The sequence below is a fragment of the Macaca fascicularis genome, chromosome 11 (assembly GCF_037993035.2).
Source record: "Macaca fascicularis isolate 582-1 chromosome 11, T2T-MFA8v1.1".
Classification (NCBI taxonomy): Eukaryota; Metazoa; Chordata; class Mammalia; order Primates; family Cercopithecidae; genus Macaca; species Macaca fascicularis.
The window spans coordinates 118,216,483-118,238,306 of NC_088385.1; the positions used below are offsets into that span (position 1 = coordinate 118,216,483).

The 21,824-nt window shown below is 48.8% G+C and overlaps 1 protein-coding gene across 18 annotated transcripts in view; it reads left to right on the plus strand.

Moving 5' to 3' along the window:
* Nucleotides 1-21,479, plus strand: part of CUX2 (cut like homeobox 2) — a 322,161-nt gene extending 300,682 nt beyond the window's left edge. For 16 of the 18 annotated variants that reach the window (XM_045365941.3, XM_065524814.2, XM_045365942.3 and 13 more), the window contains 4 exons: nucleotides 5,129-5,398; nucleotides 9,608-9,796; nucleotides 13,080-13,353; nucleotides 18,444-21,479. In XM_045365941.3, coding sequence (XP_045221876.2) covers nucleotides 5,129-5,398; nucleotides 9,608-9,796; nucleotides 13,080-13,353; nucleotides 18,444-19,245 — 1,535 coding nt within the window. In that variant the 3' untranslated portion in view covers nucleotides 19,246-21,479. Of the gene's footprint in view, nucleotides 1-5,128; nucleotides 5,399-9,607; nucleotides 9,797-13,079; nucleotides 13,354-18,414 lie in introns of all 18 variants that reach the window. The other 2 variants (XM_065524821.2, XM_065524819.2) reach the window with 2 other exon arrangements.
* The last annotated feature ends 345 nt before the right edge of the window (nucleotides 21,480-21,824 follow it).

Below are 21,824 nucleotides of genomic sequence, written 5' to 3' on the forward strand. Positions count from 1 at the left end.
CCAGGCTCTGGGGACTCATCTGTGACTAACTTGTAGTCCTTGCCTTCAAGGGGCTCACAGTTGGTAGATGAGAGGACAGTGTGGGGCATAACCCAACCCCAGCTCAAGTCCTGGCTTTGCCATTTATTGCTGTGTGATCTTGGACACATTGCCTAACATCTCTGAACCTCAGTTTCCTCATCCATAAAATGGGATGACATCGTACTTACCTTTTAGAGGTGTCACGAGGGTCACTTGAGATCATGAGCATTGGCCAGCCGCAGTGACCCACGCCTGTAATCCCAACACTTTGGGATGCCGAGGCAGGAGGATCACTTGAGTCCAGGAGTTTGAGACCAGCCTGGGCCACATAGTGAAACCCTGTCTCTATTTAAAAAAAAAAAAATTAAAAAGAGATCATAGGCATAAAGCACATAATACTACACTGGGCATGTAGTAAGTGCTCAATAAAGGGAATTTATTAGCGTCATCATCATTGTCATCAGTAAGGAAGAGATCTGGCCCAAGCAAGAAATTATAGCAAACTGTGACAATATATACTCAAGGTGCTATTAGACCCCAAAGGTCTAATAGACCTCAGGGAAGGGACATTTAGGACTGAGTCTTGAGGAATGCTTAGGCATTCAGGATTAGAAGAAAAGTCCTCAGGATGGCAAGACCAGCCTGAGCAAAGACATAGGGGCTTAGAGAGGACCCTAGATGTTTGTGAAGGGGAGTGAGGGGGATGCTCTAGCTCCAGTTGGCGGGGTAGGCAGGGACAAGGGAGTTCAGAGCCTTAATCAGCAAGACAAGGTGATAGACATTTCTTGTGCAAGGGGCAATGGGGAGCCATTGATGATTCTGGAGCATAGGAGTGGTCTGATCCATGTGACCGACTCACCCACGACAGAGAAGGAAGGAACCCTTCCTGGGCTCCGGATGTCTTTTCTGAAAGTAAAGCTATTGCTCCCTTTTCTTTTAGCTGTCATACATTGTAATGGTTATTTTAACAACTTTCCAGCAGGCGGCAGTCGAATGCCTCAAGGAAGAGGCATCTTTTTCTATTGGGATTAGGTGTGGCTAGCGCTGGGATTCCTAGACCACACACCATGCTTGCCAACCCGTTAGGGCTGCCTCCCTGGGGACGCCCCCACGTGTCCTGGTTTCTCAGGAGGCTCAGCCCACACTGGGACTCCCATGGGTGCCTCTAATGCTCCAGGAGGTAGAGGTGGTGGAGGAGGTGGAGGTGGGCCCTTGCCTCATGTGATCTCATGGAGGCCCTCGATGGCCCCAAGTAGGGTCAGTGTGTGTGTAATGCTACGTGTCTTATGGCCCCATTTAACAGATGCAAGGACGGAGGCTTGGCAAATTCATCCACCCGAGATCACAAGCCCCAGATATCTTTCACATCGTTTTTCTAATATATATTCACACAAAATGTCTTTTGAAAAATGAAAAATGGGCCAGGCATGGTAGTTCAAGCCTGTAATCCCAGTACTTTGGGGGGCTGAGGTGGGTGGATCACTTGAGGTCAGGAATTCAAGACCAGCCTGGCCAATATGGCGAAACCCCATCTCTACTAAAAATACGAAAGTTAGCCAGGCGTGGTGGCACACGCTTATAATCCCAGCTATGGGGGAGTCTGAGGCAGGAGAATCACTTGAACTCAGGAGGCTAGGTTGCAGTGAGCCAAGATCATGCCACTACACTCCAGCCTGGGTTGACAGAGTGAGTGAGACTCCATCTCAAAAAAAAAAGAAGAAAAGAAAAAAAATGAAAAATGTAGTTTAAAAATTTGTCTGCTTTTTTTTTTTTTTTTGAAACAGAGTCTTGCTCTGTTGTCCGGGCTGGAGTGCAGTGGTGTGATCTCAGCTCACTGCAGGCTCTATCTGCCAGGTTCAAGTGATTCTCCTGCCTCAGCCTCCCGAGTAGCTGGGATTACAGGCATGCGCCACCATGCCCAGCTAATTTTTGTATTTTTTAGTAGAGATGGGGTTTCACCATTTAGCCAGGCTGGTCTCCAACTCCTGACCTTAAGTGATCCACCCACTTTGGCCTCCCAAAGTGCTGGGATTACGGGCATGAACCACTGCACCCGTCCCCAGTCTAGCTTTTTAAATGTGACATTGCACTATGGACATCTTTTCATTACATTTTCTTTCATTGCCTCGGAAGAGCCCACTGCAGGGATTTCCCGTATGTTATTCAGCCAGTCTCCTGTGGTTGATCTTGTAGATCATTGCTGACTTCTTTAGTTGTTGCCGTTTATTTAACTTTTCGTTTTGAGGTAACTTCTAATTTACAGAAGAATTAAAACAGAAGAACAGCAAACTTCCTGTACTGTACCCCGTTTGAACAGTTACTAATTTTGCCACAATCATGCTCTTTCTCTGCTATTTGAGGAATTCATTGACATTTTGTCCCTTTAGCCCTAAATACTTCAGCAAGTGCTTTCCAAAAATAAGAAATTTTACAGTGGTAAAATACTGGCATGTATCCTACCATCTATATTCAGGTTTCTTCAGTTGTCCCAGTAATATCCTTTATATGTTATATAAATTTTTAGATACAACATATAAATCTTGGCCAGGCGCTGTGGCTCATGCCTGCAATCCCAGCACTTTGGGAGGCCGAGGCAGGTAGATCACTGAGGTCAGGAGTTTGAGACCAGCCTGGCCAACATGGTGGAACCCCATCTCTACTAAAAATACAAAAATTAGCCGAGTGTGGTGGCGTGCGCCTATAATTCCAGCAACTGGGGAGGCTGAGGCACAAGAATCTCTTGAACCCGGGAGGTGGAGGTTGCAGTGAGCCGAGAGCAGTCCACTGCACTCCAGCCTGGGTGACAGAGTGAGACTCTTGTCTCAAAAAAAGAAAAATTAGGCCAGGCGCGGTGGCTCAAGCCTGTAATCCCAGCACTTTGGAAGGCCGAGACGGGCGAATCACGAGGTTAGGAGATCAAGACCATCCTGACTAACACGGTGAAACCCCATCTCTACTAAAAAATACAAAAAAAAAAAAAGAAAGAAAAATTAGCCGGGCATGGTGATGCACACTTGTGGTTCCAGCTACTCGGGAGGCTAAGCGGGGAGGATCACTTGAGCCCAGGAGGTCGAGGTTGCAGTGAGTTATCATCAAGCCACTGCATTCCATCCAGGGCAACACAGCAAGACCCTGTCTCAAAATGAATTAATTAAATAAAATATGTAAATTTCTTTTCCCTGTCCAGGATGAGATTCGAGATCACTTGTGTTTAGTTTTCATGTTTTGATTTGGACAGTTCTGCCTTTCTTTGTTTTCTAGTGTTGCCCTTTCTGAAGAGTAGAGGCTGTTACTTCCTGGACAGTCTGAGTTTGGTTGCCTGATGTTCCCTCGAAATCAGATTCGAGCTGTGTACTTGGGGCTGGGAATATCACAGAAGTGATGCCGTGTCCTTTTCAGGCCATCCTCTCAGGAGGCCCACGTTGCCAACTCATCCTGTGATTGATGATAGTAACTTGGATCATTGGTTAAGATGGTGCCCACCAGCACCTGTAATCCCAGCTACTCAGGAGGCTGAGGCAGGAGAATCACTTGAACCCAGGAAGCAGAGGTTGCAGTGAGCTGAGATCGCGCCACTGCACTCCAGCCTGGGTGACAGAGAGAGTCCAACCAGGTCTCTCTGCTGTGAAGTGGCTACTTTTCCCTTTATAATTACTAAGCATCAACCAGGCGCAGTGGCTCATGCCTATAATCCCAGCACTTTGGGAGGCCGAGGCAGGTGGATCGTGAGGTCAGGAGATCCAGACCATCTTGGCTAACATGGTGAAACCCTGACTGTACTAAAAATACAAAAAATTAGCAGGGCGTAGTGGCACATGCCTGTAGTCCCAGCTACTTGGGAGGCTGAGGCAGGAGAATCACTTGAACCCGGGAGGTAGAGGTTGCAGTGAGCCGAGATCACGCCACTGCACTCCAGTCTGGGCAACAGAGCGAGACTCCATCTAAAAAAAAAAAAAAAAAATGGCCGGGCGCGGTGGCTCAAGCCTGTAATCCCAGCACTTTGGGAGGCCAAGATGGGCAGATCACAAGGTCAGGAGATCGAGACCATCCTGGCTAACATGGTGAAACCCCGTCTCTACTAAAAATACAAAAAAAAACTAGCCGGGCGAGGTGGCGGGCGCCTGTAGTCCCAGCTACTCGGGAGGCTGAGGCAGGAGAATGGCGTAAACTCGGGAGGCAGAGCTTGCAGTGAGCTGAGATCTGGCCACTGCACTCCAGCCTGGGCGACAGAGCGAGACTCCGTCTAAAAAAAAAAAAAAAAATGGCCGGGCGCGGTGGCTTAAGCCTGTAATCCCAGCACTTTGGGAGGCCAAGACGGGCAGATCACAAGGTCAGGAGATCGAGACCATCCTGGCTAACATGGTGAAACCCCGTCTCTACTAAAAATACAAAAAAAAACTAGCCGGGCAAGGTGGCGGGCGCCTGTAGTCCCAGCTACTCGGGAGGCTGAGGCAGGAGAATGGTGTAAACCCGGGAGGCAGAGCTTGCAGTGAGCTGAGATCTGGCCACTGCACTCCAGCCTGGGCGACAGAGCGAGACTCCGTCTCAAAAAAAAAAAAAAAAAAATTACTAAGCATCATGTGGGGAGATACTTGGAGACTTTGTAAATATACCAGTCTAGTCCTCATCAAACTTTCATCCTGCTGGGCGCGGTGGCTCACGCCTGTAATCCCAGCACTTTGGGAGGCCGAGGCGGGCGGATCACAAGGTCAGGAGATCGAGACCACAGTGAAACCCCGTCTCTACTAAAAATTACAAAAAAATTAGCCGGGCGCGGTTGTGGGCGCCTGTAGTCCCAGCTACTCGGGAGGCTGAGGCAGGAGAATGGCGTGAACCCGGGAGGCGGAGCTTGCAGTGAGCCGAGATCGCGCCACTGCACTCCAGCCTGGGCTGGGCGACAGAGCGAGACTCCGTCTCAAAAAAAAAAAAAAAAAACTTTCATCCACTAGTTTTAGCATCCAGGGTGGTCCCTACCTGAGTGATTATTACTACAGTGGTTGCAAAATGGGTGGTTGGCAACTCTTGGCTGTAAGAAGCAAGCTTCCCGAAACTGGATGTGTCTGTGCCAGATTATAGTAACCGCCTTCTCTTTCTCTGTGGCCCACAGCCAGTCCCACAGAACCAAGGTCCTCACCATCCCCACCCCCCAGCCCCACAGAGCCTGAGAAGAGCTCCCAGGAGCCGTTGAGCCTGTCCCTGGAGAGCAGCAAGGAGAACCAGCAGCCAGAGGGCCGCTCCAGCTCCTCGCTGAGCGGGAAGATGTACTCGGGCGGCCAGGCCCCAGGGGGCATCCAGGAGATCGTTGCCATGTCCCCCGAGCTGGACACGTACTCCATCACCAAGAGGGTGAAGGAGGTCCTCACAGACAACAATCTAGGTACGGAGCAGGTGGGAATCAGAGAGGCCGCCTCCCACCTGGGTTGGCTCCTACTTGCCTTGAAAAGGTGTCTGGAGCTGTGACGCAGTGGCTCATACCTGTAATTCCAGTGCTTTGGGAGGCCAGGGAGGGAGGATCGATTGAGGCCAGGAGTTTGAGGCCAACCTGGGCAACACAGCAAGATCCCATATCTTTAAAAAGCTTTAAAAAATTAGGTGAAAACTCCATGCATACCAACTTCACACGTGTTGGTACATGCCTGTAGTCCTAGCAACTCAGGAGCCTGAGGCAGGAGAATCGCATGAGCCCAAGAATTCAAGGCTGCAGTGAGCTATGATCATGCCACTGCATGCCAGCCTGAGCAACAGAGCAAGACTTTGTCTCTAAAAAAAAATAATGACTGGGCATGGTGGCTCACACTTGTAATCCCAGCATTTTGGGAGGCCCAGGCAGGTGGATCACCTGAGGTCAGGAGTTCGAGACCAGCCTGGCTAACATGGTGAAACCCCATCTCTACTAAAAATACAAAAAAATTAACTGGACGTGGTGGCGCATGCCTTTAGTCCCAGCTACTTGGGAGGCTGAGGCAGGAGAATCGCTTGAATCTGGGAGGCAGAGGTTGCAGTGAGCCGAGATCACACCACTGCACTCCAGCCAGGGCGACAGTGTGAGACCCCATCTCAAAAAAAAAATCAATAAATAAAATAAAAAATAGGCCGGGCACGGTGCCTCACACCTGTAATCCCAGCACTTTGGGAGGCCAAGGCGGGTGGATCCCCTGAAGTCAGGAGTTCCAGATCAGCCTGACCAACATGGTGAAACCCCATCTCTACTAAAAATACAAAAATTAGCCAAGCATGGTGGCAGGCACCTGTAGTCCCAGTTAGTAGGGAGGCTGAGGCAGGAGAATCATTTGAACCTAGGAGGCGGAGGTTGTAGTGAACTGAGATTGCACCACTGCACTGCACTCCAGCCTGGGCAGCAGAGTGAGACTCCATCTCCAAAAAAATAAAAAAGCTTTCTAAAATTAGCTGCAAACTTCATGCATACAAACTTCACACTTTGTAGTGAATGCCTGTAGTCCTCAGGAAGCTGAGGCAGGAGGACCGCACGAGCTTAGGAATTCAAGGCTGCAGTGAACTATGATCCTGCCATTGCTCTCCAGCCTGGGCGACAGAGAAAGACCTTGTCTCTAAAAACATTAAATTAAAAAAAAAAAAAAAAAAGATAAAAGTGCCCATGGTGAGATCCCAGGGCACTGGAGTCAGCCCCAGGGCATCCAGGACCCTGTGTGAGGCATCTGGCTCTGACCTGGGTCTGGGATGGGACAAAGGGAGGTGAATGCAGTCTGAGAGTACCTGGAATTATCAGTCCACGGCTTTAAAAACTTCCTTCCAGGAAGATGTAGAGAACCCCAATCACTGCAGAACTCCAGCTCAGTCCTCAGCCAGTGCTAAGGTCCTTGCCAGCCACAGTGGAGAAATCTCTTCTAGGGCTCTTTCCCTTTTTGGGACACAAATTCCTCTGAGTCTTAAATGCAGGTGATGCCCCCCTCCCAGAGGGATGTACACAAACCCCAACATTTTCACTACAATTTCTATTATAAAAATAAGACATATTTGGTCGGGCACGGTGGCTCAAGCCTGTAATCCCAGCACTTTGGGAGGCCGAGACGGGCGGATCACGAGGTCAGGAGATCGAGACCATCCTGGCTAACACAGTGAAACCCCGTGTCTACTAAAAAGTACAAAAAAAAAAAACTAGCCGGGCGAGGTGGCGAGCGCCTGTAGTCCCAGCTACTCGGGAGGCTGAGACAGGAGAATGGCGTAAACCCAGGAGGCGGAGCTTGCAGTGAGCTGAGATCCGGCCACTGCACTCCAGCCTGGGCGACAGAGCGAGACTCCGTCTCAAAAAAAAAAAAAAAGACATATTCATAGTTTTAAAATATACCGAACAGTACAGGAAAAAAACAAGTTACTAAAAAAGTAAATAAGTCCCTCCACACTGGCCTCTCAGTCACACTCTTCTGTGTGTGTGTGTGTGTGTGTGTGTGTGTGTGTGTGTGTGTGTGTGTATTTTTTTAAGATGGAGTCTTCTGTCACCCAAGCCCCAGGCTGGAGTTCAGTGGTGCAATCTCAGCTCACTGCAACCTCCACCTCCCAGGTTCAAGCGATTCTCCTGCCTCAGCCACCCTAGTAGCTGGGATTACAGGCATAAGCCACCACTCCTGGCTAATTTTTGTGTTTTTAGTAGAGTAGAGACGGGGTTTCACCATGCCGGCCAGACTGGTCATGAACTCTTGACCTCAAGTAATCCTGCCACCTCATCCTCCCAAAGTGCAGGGGTTACAGGTGTAAGCCACCGTGCCCAGCCTACACTTCAGTTTTTTAATGTCTCCTTGGCACTTTCTGAACACATACAAGAACATATATACACTTAATTTCCTCTCCTTTTTTTCTATATAGATGAAATGACACACATAGTGCGTTGCAACTTGTTTTGAAAAATGAACACTAGGCTGGGTGTGGTGGCTCACACCTGTCATCCCAGGACTTTGGGAGGCTGAGGCGGGAGGATTTTTGGAGGTCATGAGTTCCAGACCAGCCTGGGCAACATGGCGAAACCCCGTCTCTACAAAAAATACAAAAATTAGCTGGGCGTGGTGGTGCGTGCCTATAGTCCCAGCCACTCAGGAGGATAAGGCAGAAGGATGGCTTGAGCCCAGAAGACAGAGGTTGCAGGGAGCCAAGATCACACCACTGCAGTCCAGCCTGGGTGACAGAGCCAAATCTTGTCCCAAAAAAAAATGAAAAATAAAAATACAAAAATTAGCCAGGTGTGGTGGCTCAAGCCCATGATCTCAGCTACTTGGGAGGCTGAGGTGGGAGGATCACTTGAACCTGGGAAGCAGAGGTTATAGTGAGCTGAGATCACACCACTGCACTCCAGCCTGGGTGATAGAGTGAGACCCTGCCTCAAAAAAAAAAAAAAAAAAAAGAGAAAAGAAAAATGAACAGCATTTTGTGGACACCTTCCCATGTTAGAATAATTCTGTAGGCTGGGTGCGGTGGCTCAAGCCTGTAATCCCAGCACTTTGGGAGGCCGAGACGGGCGGATCACGAGGTCAGGAGATCGAGACCATCCTGGCTAACACGGTGAAACCCCGTCTCTACTAAAAAAAATACAAAAAACTAGCTGGGCGAGGTGGCGGGCACCTGTAGTCCCAGCTACTCCGGAGGCTGAGGCAGGAGAATGGCGTAAACCCGGGAGGCGGAGCTTGCAGTGAGCTGAGATCCGGCCACTGCGCTCCAGCCTGGGCGACAGAGCCAGACTCCATCTCAAAAAAAAAAAAAAAAAGAATAATTCTGTCACCTGCATTCTTTTTCACCGTTGGAAAGTGTTTCAGGCCATGGATGCGCCACAGTTTTTTACCTAACTGATGGGTATTTTGACTTTTTCCACTTTCCTGCTGCCTCTAAAAATAAGTCTATGTGACCTTGGGCAAGTACAGCTATCCCAGGAAGTGGAACTGCTTGCTCCAAAACTGTGCATATTTAAAACTGGGATGGAATCTGTCAAATTATCCTCCAACATGGTGTTACACATTTGTATGTATGATGTTGGCAGACAATTTCAGGGATCTCCTAGGAGTAAAGAACCTCTTAAGCTAAAAAAGCACTTTTGGGCCGGGCCCAGTGGCTCACACCTGTAACTGCAGCACTTTGGGAGGCCAAGGCAGATGGATCACCTGAGGTCAGGAGTTCGAAACCAGCCTGGCCACCATGGGAAACCCCATCTCTACTAAAAATACAGAAATTAGCCGGGTGTGGTAGTACGTGCCTGTAATCCCAGCTACTCGGGAAGCTGAGGCAGGAGAATTGCTTGAACCTGGGAGGCGGAGGCTGCAGTGAGCCAAGATCATGCCACTACACTCTAGCCTGGGCAACAGAGCGAGACTCTGTCTCAAAAAAAGAAAAAAAACTTTTGTTGGTTGCTGCCTCGTCCGGCCCCCAAATCTCTTTTACAGACAGGCCCCCCTCAGCTTCACATCAGGTGCAGGTCCTCTGCCGTCTCTGGCCCTCCCTTCTGAGTCAGTGGAGATAGCCTCGAGGCTCTCCCCTGTGTCTCTGGCCTGTTCCATGTCTCTCCTGGGAGCAGGCTTCTCTGCCCAGCCTGGGGTAACAGGTTGCTCCCCTCCCTTATCCCCAGGGCAGCGGCTGTTTGGGGAAAGCATCCTGGGTCTGACGCAGGGCTCCGTGTCTGACCTGCTGTCCCGGCCCAAACCCTGGCACAAGCTGAGCCTGAAGGGGCGGGAGCCTTTTGTCCGCATGCAGCTGTGGCTCAATGACCCCCATAACGTGGAGAAGCTGAGGGACATGAAGAAGCTGGAGAAGAAAGGTAAGACTTGGGCAGGGGATGGGCCCCAGCACTGGATCTCAGATTTTCCCCAGAACCATACCTAGCTGTAACCCACATAAACCCAGGGCCCCCGTAGTCCAGTCTCAGCCTGGTATGGGACTGCATGAAATAGCAACCTTGAAACACAATGTAACAATGTAATTGAAAGCAATGAAGATATTTACAGCCTGTGGCAGTGGCGGGGCATGGGTAGTCCTGGCTACTTCGGAGGCTAAGGCAAGAGGATCGCTTGAGGATCACTTGGGAGGCTAAGGTAGGAGGATCGTTCAAGGCTGCAATGTGCTGTGATCAAAGCTGTGAATAGCCACTGTGCTCCAGCCGCGCAGTGCAGTAAGACCCCATCTCCAATTTTTTTTTTTTAATTTGTAAATATTTACTACCTCTCCCATGAAAAGCCAATACTCTGCCAGGTGCAGTGGCTCATGCCTGTAATCTCAGCACTTTGGGAGGCCGAGGCAGGCAGATCACCTGAGGTTGGGAGATCAAGACCAATCTGGCCAATATGGCAAAACCCCATCTCTACTAAAAATACAAAAATTAGCTGGGCATGGTGGCGCACACTGTAATCGCAGCTACTTGGGAGACTGAGGCAGGAGAATCACTTGAACCCAGGAGGTGGAGGTTGTAGTGAGCTGAGATTGCACCACTGCACTCCACCCTGGGCGACAGAGCAAACCTCTGTCTCAAAAAAAATAAATAAATAAAATAAAAGGAAAGGAAACTGAATACCCCATCTCTTGGTGTCCTTTCACGCCTCTGAAGCTACCCCAAAATCTGTGGCCAGCCCCAACTGCCTATTTCCCAAAACTCTGTGTACCTCCCTCCCTCCCTCCTCTGCCTCAACTCCCTGTTTTGTAGATCAGCCCTTGGCCCATAACAGATTCTACATAACAAAGGACAGGACCAGCAAACAGGAACCCTCTCTTGTAGGGCTGGGCAAGGAGATTGCAAGTTCTCACATTATGTGACATTATATCCTGATAAGATAAGCTGGCATTGTCTACAGCCATACCACACTGAATACGGGATCACGTCTGATCTCAGAAGTTAAGCCGGGTCAGGCCTGGTTAGTATTTGGATGGAAGATCAACTGGCATTGAGCTGGGCGCCCAGTCTCATGCTATGCATAAAGGATTACTCTGTATTTCCGAAGGTTCAAAGTCCATTGGAAGATAAGATAGGAGCGGTTGAAGTTGCCATCCAGGGCGTGAGGGCAGGTCGTGTGATGACCTAGGGATATGCCAGGCTCTGGAGAGCACCTAGGGCTGGGCCATCATCATCAGACAATGCTATGGTTGAGAACTTGACCTTCTACCTCCTTGCTGTGTGACGACCTTGAGCTAATTACTTTCCCTCTCTGTGCTTCCTTCTATTTCTGAAAAAGAGAGCTAGCTCAATGTGGTGGCTCATACCTGTAATCCTAGCACTTTGGGAGGCCAAGGTGGATGGATCACTTGAGGCCAGAAGTGATGGCCAACATGGTGAAACCCCATCTGTACTAAAAATACAACAATTAGCCGGGCGTGGTGATGCATGCCTGTAATCCCAGCTACCTGGGAGGCTGAGGCAGGAGAATCGCTTGAACCTGGGAGGTAGAGGTTGCAGTGAGCCAAGAGGATCATGCCACTGCACTCCAACCTGGGTGACAGAGTGAGACTCCATCTTAAAAATGCATTTTCAGAGCCACAAAGCATTGCTGTGAGGATTAAGTAAGACCCTCATACCTTACTTCTTTCATTCTGAAGTGGGCTTTTTTCTCCCCAACATCTTCATGATTTGGCGTCAACATGCACCATGCAGTCAGTAAGTCATTTAGATTAGTGTCCTTACCTACCGCCCACCAAAGGCTGTTCAGAAATTCAGGGATGCTTCTGACAATCTAGAGGATATCGTAGGCTAGGTGTGGTGGCTCATACCTGTAATCTCAGCACTTTGGAAGACCAAGGTGAGAGGATTGCTTAAGGCCAAGAGTTTGAGACCAGCCTGGGCAACAGAGTGAGACCCTACCTCTATGTAAAAAATAAAGTAAAGGTTCCTCTTCAAAGACTTTCCTCCCGATTTAATTAGGAATAAATAGTAACTTCTCTTAGAAGGAAAATTTATTCAAAGATCTGTGCTAACATTCTTAAATATCTGCTAGCCATGATAAAGAAATCAATGTACTTTATGTTTGCTCCCACAATTTAGCCTAAATATTTGCCCTGGCATGCCTATACTGGTCCAAACAAGCATTAGGTCATAGTCTGTTCCTTTTCCTTCTTTGAAGGTGTTTTTACCTTTCTCAGCGTTCTACAAGTTACTTCCTCCTTCCTTTGTTCTCCTCTGCCTTTGCCTCTTTTAAAAAGTTCTAAGTTGCTAGCCAGTCAGGACAAATACAGAATGTGAGGTCCCGTTCCAGTCAGTGGAAACCGGACACAGCAGTAGGGTGGACACATCAGATTATAAATGACTCTGTTTCGTTTGTTCAGTGTACTCTTGTGGCAAAACTGCTGGCAAGTAAGTGTACCCTTTCAGCAGAAAGTATAAAAATGGTCTTGCTAAGTAAATTAAATTTATGTTCAAGTGCTATTTCTTTATGGCACCAGGGAAGAAGCATTTCAAACACTCTACAAAACAATTTTTTCAATGAGCCGGGCATGGTGGCACGCACCTGTAGTCCCACCTACTCAGGAGGCTGAGGCAGGAGGATCGCTTGAAAGCAGGAGTTCAAGGTTGCAGTGACTTGTGATTGTGTCGCTGCATTCCAGCCTGGGTGACAGAGAGAGACCCCATCTCTACAAAAAAAATTTAAAAATTAGCCGGGGGTGGTGGTTCACACCTGTAATCCCAGCTACTTGGGAGGCTGAGGCAGGAGGTTTGCCTGAGCCTAGTTGGTTGAAGCTACAGTGAACTATGACTGCACCCATGTACTCCAGCCTGGGTGACAGAGTGAGACCCTGTCTCTACAAAAACAGAGAGAATACCGTGGAACACCGTGTTTCGAGTGCTTCCTATGTGCGAGGAATGATCCTAAGTCTTCGCTCATGCCAGGGCTCCCTGGCTGGTGAGGTCAGGCTAGCATCTTGTGGCGTGGGGGTGGGAGTTGAGAGATGCAGGAGAGTGAGGAGGGAGAAAGGCTGGGGGGCGTGCCCCTAAGCTTAGGGCATGATGGCTTCCTCCTAATGGGCCTGACAGATGCACTCCCACCATGGGACTCCTGCTGGCCAGGAACTGATGGGGTGGGGACAGCACCTCTCAGCCCTCCCTCTCTCCCCGGCTCCAGCCTACCTGAAACGTCGCTATGGCCTCATCAGCACCGGCTCAGACAGTGAGTCCCCGGCCACCCACTCGGAGTGCCCCAGCCCCTGCCTACAGCCCCAGGACCTGAGCCTCCTGCAGATCAAGAAACCCCGGGTGGTGCTGGCACCTGAGGAGAAGGAGGCGCTGCGGAAGGCCTATCAGCTGGAACCCTACCCCTCACAGCAGACCATCGAGCTCCTCTCCTTCCAGCTCAACCTCAAGACCAACACCGTCATCAACTGGTTCCACAACTACAGGTGGGACTATGGGGGCATGCCCACAGGGCGGGTGGCAGAACCCAGGTGGGACCCCTTCCCCATCTGAGAGCCTGGAGGGAGCCCCACATAGCCTCTGGGAGATGGGAGACCCCACCACATAGGCACTTAGATATAGAACACAGGGCCAGGTACAGTGGTTCATGCCTATAATCCCAGCACTTTGGGAGACCAAGGCGGGAGGATCACTTGAACCCAGGAGTTCGAGACCAGCCCAGCAGCATAGGGAGACCTCTCTACAAAATAAATACATAAATAAATAAATTAGTTGTGTGCAGTGGCATACACCTGTAGTCCCAGCTACTTGGGAGGCTGTAGTGAGAGGATTGCATAAGCCTAGGAGGCGGAGGCTGCAGTGAGCTACCATCACACCACTGCACTCCAGCCTGGGTAACAGAGCGAGACCGTGTCTCAAAAACAAGAAAAATGAGACTGAGGTGGATCACCTGAGGTCAGGAGTTCGACACCAGCCTGGCCAACATGGTGAAACCCTGTCTCCATTAAAAATTTTAAAATTATCCTGGCATGGCAGTGCGCACCTGTAATCCCAGCTACCTGGGAGGCTGAGGTGGGAGAATTGCTTGAACCTAGGAGGCGGAGGTTGCAGTGAGCCAATATCATACCACTGTACTCCAGCCTGGGCGACAGAGCAAGACTCTATCTCAAAAAAAAAAAAAAAAAAAGTAAATTGCAGGCAAATGTGGAAGAAATCCCAGCTCCATTACTTTCAGCTGTGGAGCCTTCTTCACTTCCCTGAGCCTCAGTCTTCTAACCTGTAAAATGGGGTGGACAGTAGCTGGATCTACTTCATCGAGTTGCACAAAGGATTGATAGACTAACATAGTTACATAAAATACCTAGCATGTAGGCCAGGCACGGTGGCTCACACCTGTAATCCCAGCACTCTGGGAGGCTGAGATGGGCAGATCACCTGAGGTCAGGAGTTTGAGATCAGCCTGGGAAACATGATGAAACTCCATCTCTTCGAAACATACAAAAATTAGCCAGGCATGGTGGCGCATGCCTGTAGTCCCAACTATGTGGGAGGCTGAGGCAGGAGAATCCTTTGAACCCAGGAGGCGGAGGTTGCAGTGAGCTGAGATCATGCCACTATACTCCAGCCTGGGCAACAGAGTGAGACTATCTCCAAAAAAAAAAAAATATCCAGCACATAGTATGTGGTAGGTATTGACGTGATTATTGTCATTATTTTTATTATTATTTCACCCTGTTTGCCCTGTGTCTGCCTCAAAGAAGGGACAGGGAAAGGTATTTGGGGGTACAGGCCTGAGGAACCCTGACTATTCATTGAGCCTCAGGTTGGATCCCTGATTTCGTGCTCCTGGCCCCTCCCACCACTGAAACCAAAAGAAACCCCCCTGATATCCTTTTCAGGCTCCACTACCTCAGGGAGTGGGTGATTCCTACTTCAATGGCTGCTGCTTTCCATAGCTCTTCCCACTCTTGATTCCCTGTTCTCACAAGTCACTGGCCTGCAGTAGGTTGAGCTTCCTAGGAGTTTAGTCCCAGGGCTGGCTCTGAGGAGACCCCTGTAAAGAATGCTTGATGGGGGAATTTCAGGGACCGTCTCTGAGGAACACCCCCCACCCCGCCCCTGCCAAGCTTCCTGAGCAGGAAAAGTCTCTGGTACTCACATGGTACCACAGAAGAAAATCCACTCATCCATTCTAGGGGAAGAGAATGTCTCTTGATCCCCAAGGGATCAAGGAAAGAGGAGATTGGTGGGAGGAGCAACTGAGCATCTTCTCTCTCCTGGGCACCAGGGGCCCACAGACCCGAGTCCGTACCCTCTCTCAGTCCCCAATCCCTCCATAAGTCATTTTACTTCTCCAAGTCTCACCCTTATTTTACAGATGAGGAACCTAATACCTATCCCGCAATGTATGATTGTAGATCAAATGAAATAACTCTGGGTATAAACGCATTATAAAATACAGTTTGGGCCAGTCACAGTGGCTCATACCTGTAATCCCAGCACTGTGGGAGGCCAAGGTGGGCGGATCACCTGAGGTCAGGAGCTCAAGACCAGCCTAGCCAAAATGATGAAACCCATCTCTACTAAAAATACAAAAGTTAGCCAGGCATGGTGGCAGGGGCCTGTAATTCCGGCTACTCGGAGGCTGAGGCACGAGAATCACTTGAACCTGGGAGGTGGACATTGCTTTGAGCTGAGATCACATCACTGCACTCCAGCCTGGGTGACAGTGAGACTCTGTCTCAAACAAATAAATAAATAAAATAAAATATGGTTTATCATCTGGCTCAGAACAGAGCCTGCCAAATAACAAATGACATAGGTCCTTAAAGCCTGCTCATTTCCTTCCCTCCCTGGGGGATATGGGGACATCTTCTCGCCTCTGATTCCCCACAGGAACTGAGCACTCCATTATTATCCAACATATTCATTCAACAAACGTTTCTAATGTATGCATAGTGAACCAATCCCCGCCCTTAAGGACCTTACAGTCATAAAACAGAACATTTCACTTATAATCTAGTAAATGCTGTGAAACAGGAAGGAACAAGGGGCTAAGGGAAAAGGGAATTCTGCCTGGGGAGGACTTTACAGAAGTGATATTTGAGATGGGTTTTGAGGGATGAATAGGAGTTTGCACAAAGGAGAAGAGAGAATTCCACTCTCAAAGAACTCTCAAAGGGTTATAATTACAGAAGAACACATTATTTCATTTGGTAAATGTTTACTGAGCATCTACTCTGTACCGGACGCCACAGAAAACAGACAAAGTCCCTCCCCATCGAAGCTCTTCCCATTGGAGGGAGCTGAGGGAGATGGGGGAGAACTCTGGAAGGTGGGCAAGGTCACCTTTGTGGGGGGATTGGGGATTGAGAGACGGTATGGACTAGATGATCCGTCACAGTTCCTCCAGGCCCAGGATCCTGGGATGGGGCTCCACAGGACCTGGGCAGGGAGGCAGGGGCAAGAAAATAAAAGCCAGACTGCTGGGTTCAGAGCCCTGTGACCATGCCAATTCCTGTGCCCTCTCAGCCTGGTCTCCTTTATCAATGCAAATCAGATCAGTATATCATTATGAGATTATTATATTAGGTTGGTGCAAAAGTAATTGCAGTTTTTGCCACTTTTGTTTTGTTTTGTTTTGTTTCTGTTTTTGTTTAGTAGAGACGGGGTTTTGCCATGTTGGCCAGGGTAGTCTAGAACTCCTGGCCTCAAGTGATCCACCTGCTTTGGCCTCCCAAAGTGCTGGTATTACAGGTGTGAGCCACCGTGCCCAGCTGGGTTTTGCCATTTTTTTTTAAATGTTTCTTGATCCATTTTAAAGGATTTGCCATTTTTAAAAAAAAATGGTTTTGCCATTTGAAAAAGTCACAAAAGGCCGGGTATGGTGGCTCATGCTTGTATCCCAGCACTTTGGGAGGCTGAGGCAGGCAGATCACAAAGTCAAGAGATCGAGACCATCTGGCCAACATGGTGAAACCCCTTCTCTACTAAAAATACAAAAATTACCTGGGTGTGGTGGCGCGCACCCGTAGTCCCAGGTACTCGGGAGGCTGAGTCAGGAGAATCACTTGAGCCCAGGAGGCAGAGGTTGCAGTGAGCTGAGATCGTGCCCCCACTGCACTCCAGCCTGGAAAAAAAAAGTGAGACTCCATCTTGGAAAAAAAAAAAAAAAAAAAAGAAGTCACACAAAAAAGAATAAAAAAGGCAGAAAATCCAATTACTTTTACACCAACCTAACAGAAAATGAAATAAACAGGCTGGGTGTGGTGGCTCATGCCTGGGCAACACTTTGGGAGGCCGAGACTGGTGGATTGCTTGAGGTCAGGAGTTCAAGACCAGCCTGACCAACATGGTGAAACCCCGTCTCTACTAAAAATACAAAAATTAACCAGGCATGGTGGCGCCCACCTATAATCCCAGCTGCTCGGGAGGCTGAGGCAGTAGAGTTGCTTGAACCCGGGAGGCAGAGGTTGCAGTGAGCCGCGATTGCGCCACTGCACTCCAGCCTGGGCAACAGAGTGAGACTCCATCTCAAAAAAAAAGAAAAAAGAAAACAGCAAAAAGTGCTTAGCCTAGTGCCCAACACAATAAAGCGCTCATTATTATTATGTTTGTAACTATATAGCTGCTAATAGTCTATATTAGTGTAATTTATTGTTCACATAAATGGCCAGGGAGCCCCAGCATTGAAGGTGCTAAGGAAACAGAAACCCCTGTTGCTTTATGACCTTGGAGAAGTTATTTAAAATTTCTTGACCTCATTCGCTGTAAGAAAATAATTGGGTCTGGGCCCAGTGGCTCAAGCCTGTAATCCCAGCACTTTGGGAGGCCAAGGTGGGTGGATCACCTGAGGTCAGGAGTTCAAGACCAGCCTGGCCAACATAGCAAAACCCTGTCTCTACTAAAAATACAAAAATTACCCAGGCATTGTGGCACACGCCTATAATCCCAGCTACCCAGGAGGCTGAGGCAGGATAATTGCTTGAACCCGGGAGGCAGAGGTTGCAGTGAGCTAAGATCGCACCACTGCACTCCAGCCTGGGTAACAGAGTGAGACTGTCTCATAAAAAAGAGATAAAACTAATCATAATCATGTATTTGATTTAGCCCAATATAAACATTATTAATGAGACCTTTCACTTTGTTTTGTATTAAGCCTAAGAACAGGTGTGTATTGTACCCTTACAGCACATGTCAATCTGGACTAGCCTCATGTCAAGCACTCGAGCCATGTAGGGCCAGTAACTGCTATGTTGGCCAGCACAGGTCTAGATCATCTGCTTTGGGATTCAGTAGTCATGAGTTCAAGTCTCGGTTCTGCCACTTACTAGCTGTGTGACCTGGGACAAGTCACTTAACATCTCTGAGCCTTGTTTCCTGTGAAGTGGAGATAATAATAGCACCCACCTTGTGGTGTTGTTGAGAAGACTTAATAAGATGGTGCAAGTATGGAGGCTTAGTGCCTAGAGAGCCCCAGGGCAGTGGGTGGGATCAAAATGCCATGTATGCAGATGGAGTCCAGGGTTTGGGTGTCCCCTGTCCAGCCCCAGGCTCACCGTCGTCTCTGCCCCAGGTCCCGGATGCGCCGGGAGATGTTGGTGGAGGGGACCCAGGATGAGCCAGACCTTGACCCAAGTGGGGGTCCTGGAATCCTACCGCCAGGCCACTCCCACCCGGACCCCACCCTGCAGAGCCCTGACTCTGAGACTGAGGACCAGAAGCCAACCATGAAGGAACTGGAGCTTCAGGAGGGCCCTGAGGAGAACAGCACACCCCTGACCACCCAGGACAAGGCCCAAGTGAGGATCAAGCAGGAACAGACAGAGGAGGATGCCGAGGAAGAGGCAGGCAGCCAGCCCCAGGACTTAGGGGAGCCAGACAAAGGCCAAGGTCCCCCCAAAGAGGAGCATCCCGACCCTCCGGGTAATGACGGACTCCCAAAAGTGGCTCCCAGTCCCCTCCTTCCAGGTGGATCCACCCCAGACTGTCCCTCACTTCATCCCCACCAGGAGAGTGAGGCTGGGGAGCGGCTTCACCCGGACCCTTTAAGTTTTAAGTCAGCCTCAGAGTCCTCACGCTGCAGCCTGGAGGTGTCACTGAACTCGCCCTCAGCCGCCTCCTCGCCAGGCCTCATGATGTCTGTGTCACCTGTCCCCTCCTCCTCAGCTCCCATCTCCCCATCCCCTCCTGGCGCCCCCCCTGCCAAAGTGCCGAGTGCCAGCCCCACTGCTGACACGGCTGGAGCCTTGCATCCCAGTGCCAAGGTGAACCCCAACTTGCAGCGGCGGCATGAAAAAATGGCCAACCTGAACAGCATCATTTACCGACTAGAGCGGGCTGCCAATCGGGAGGAGGCCCTGGAGTGGGAGTTCTGAAAGCAGGGTGAGGGGGCAAGGGACATACCCTGGTAACTACCTTCCTTTTCTCACTCACTCTCCTCAACAGGGTGGGGTAAGGGAGGGAGGAACTCAACCATCAAAATGTGGACAGCAATGTTATGCCGTTTACGTTTTTTGTTGTAATCCTAGTTCTATGAAGTTGTGTGAGCAGGTGGGTCAAATGCCATTGCCTCCACTTTTCGGCACCCCCTGCTCCTCTTCACCCTGACCCCTCTGCAGAAGGCAGAAGCAAAATGGCACCACATATTCACCTGAAAACTCCAAACTCTTTTAGAAAAATAAATAAATATTTATAGACCTCTTTTAGATATTTTAATAAAGGATCCTTTGGAATTTATCCCAGCTGATGCTGTTTTGATATTACAGAGAGTTATAAAATCAGGATGCTGTCACAACTGTTGCGAAGTATACACTGAAGTTGTGTCGTTTTTGCCACTAGATGAGATTAAAAGAAGACAATTGTTCAAAGCCATCACAAAACACTATAAGACTGACCAAAATCTAGATAACCTTTGAACCATGATTTTTTTCCACATCTGTCTGTGAGACACAGCGCATTGCTACTGCCCTTCCAGAAACTGTGCTAAAAAGAGAAAGTCCAAAAGACTCTAAACGAAAATCTTAATGCCGTTGAGGATGTGTTTCATTCTGGTGGTCTGTTTTGCAAGCTTGATAACACAAAATATCCGTGCCATTGTAAATGTTGTAGAGATGTGGGCTGTGGCCCAACCGTCCTATAAGAGATGTAGCATGGTACAGAACAAACTGCTTACACAGGTCTCACTAGTTAGAAACCTGTGGGCCATGGAGGTCAGACATCCATCTTGTCCATCTATAGGCAAGAAGTGTTTCCAGATCCTTTGGAAAGGTGGGCATGGGGCAGGTGCTTGGAGAGTGGCATTTGAACCAGAGGGACCCCATTTCCCCATGTGAACCATAGGCACAACCCAGGAAGTTTCCCCACTTGTAGGAGTGTGGGTATTCCAGAGCAAGACTGTGGCCACCATCTTCCCCTCTTGGTGTTTTCCAAAAGTGACAGTGTTGGTCATCCCATGACCACTGAAGCTTAGTAACCAGCGCCAAAAAGTAGATTCATCAAACTAGAGATCCCAGCTCCCCTTCTCGCCATCTTCTTTCTCAAGTTGACCCTGGTGCTGTTTCTGGAAGGCATCTGCAACTCCAAGTCCATGCAGAACTCTGGAAGGCCAAGTTCATCGCAGCATGTTCACCATATCCCAGCCTCCAAATCTACCCTCCTACCTTCCAACGCATGACCTGTTGGGGAGCAGAGACTCAACCCCCAACTCAAAGGAGCCCTTCCTCCAGCGTCTTTGGCATGGTTTCTAGGGTGAGAGTTCCCAATTTGGATGGAACGGCCACCATATTGGTTATTGAATCTCTCTCCCTTGTTTTTATTACGTTTCCTTTTTCAAACTGTCCGTGGGAAGGCTGAATTGGGTGACTCCCCAGAATGAAGATGAAAAGGTGACTATAATCAATGCCGATGCAATGCCAGTGGGTGAGATGGCCGATGGAGGTTTCAAAGATGTAGCTAGCATTTTGAAACCATATAGGCAAAACCCAGCAACCAGAAGGGGACAGATAAGGACCGTTCCAGAAATTTCAACTCTCACATCCAGCCCAGGCTGCAGTCTCCACACCAAACAGTCAACAAAACACAAACCCTGAAGGAAAACCTTTTCCATACACCCAGGCTATGCATTGAAGAGTTTTCCACTGTATACATTTTTATCCAGATGAAGGTATTTTTATATTTTGACAATAGGAAACAGTGACCAATTTTCAGAGTAATCAAATCTGGAACAAATGAAACATCTCCTTTTAGCCACCACCACCCTGTTGCAATTAAGACAACCGTGGGGGAACACACCACTTTTTACTGTTGAAACCAACACAACGTTGAAATCCAGGCTTACACGCAGACTCCGATTCCTAGAGAACTAAATTTGGCTTTAGTGTGACGGGATTTGATTAAGCACTTAGTATAGTCTTTTGAACACAGAAATCCTGTTGTACTTAAAGCTAGCGGACCCGTGAACAACTTTGTCAGGTTCACGTCCTATAACGGTTAAAAAAATACACACACATACACAAACCGTTTCTATGAGAGATTGATGAACTTTGTTTAAAATTTTAAAAAAAGGAACACGTTCTGTAAACGAGTCGCTAAATACAGAATTGTATAATAATTCTGGGTGTCTTGCTTCTTTGTTCTGGGACTAGGAGTACAAACTGGAGGTCAGATCGGGCCCTCAGAGATGTTTTACAAAATGGTATTTTTTACAACTAATTTTTGTTTTGTTTTTTTAAGTTCTAGAGTACATGTGCACAACGTGCAGGTTTGTTACATATGTATATATGTGCCATGTTGGTGTGCTGCACCCATTAACTCGTCATTTACATTAGGTATATCTCCTAATGCTATCCCTCCCCCCTCCCCCCCTCCCCACAATAGGACCCGGTGTGTGATGTTCCCCTTCCTGTGTCCAAGTGACCTCATTGTTCAGTTCCCACCTATGAGTGAGAATATGTGG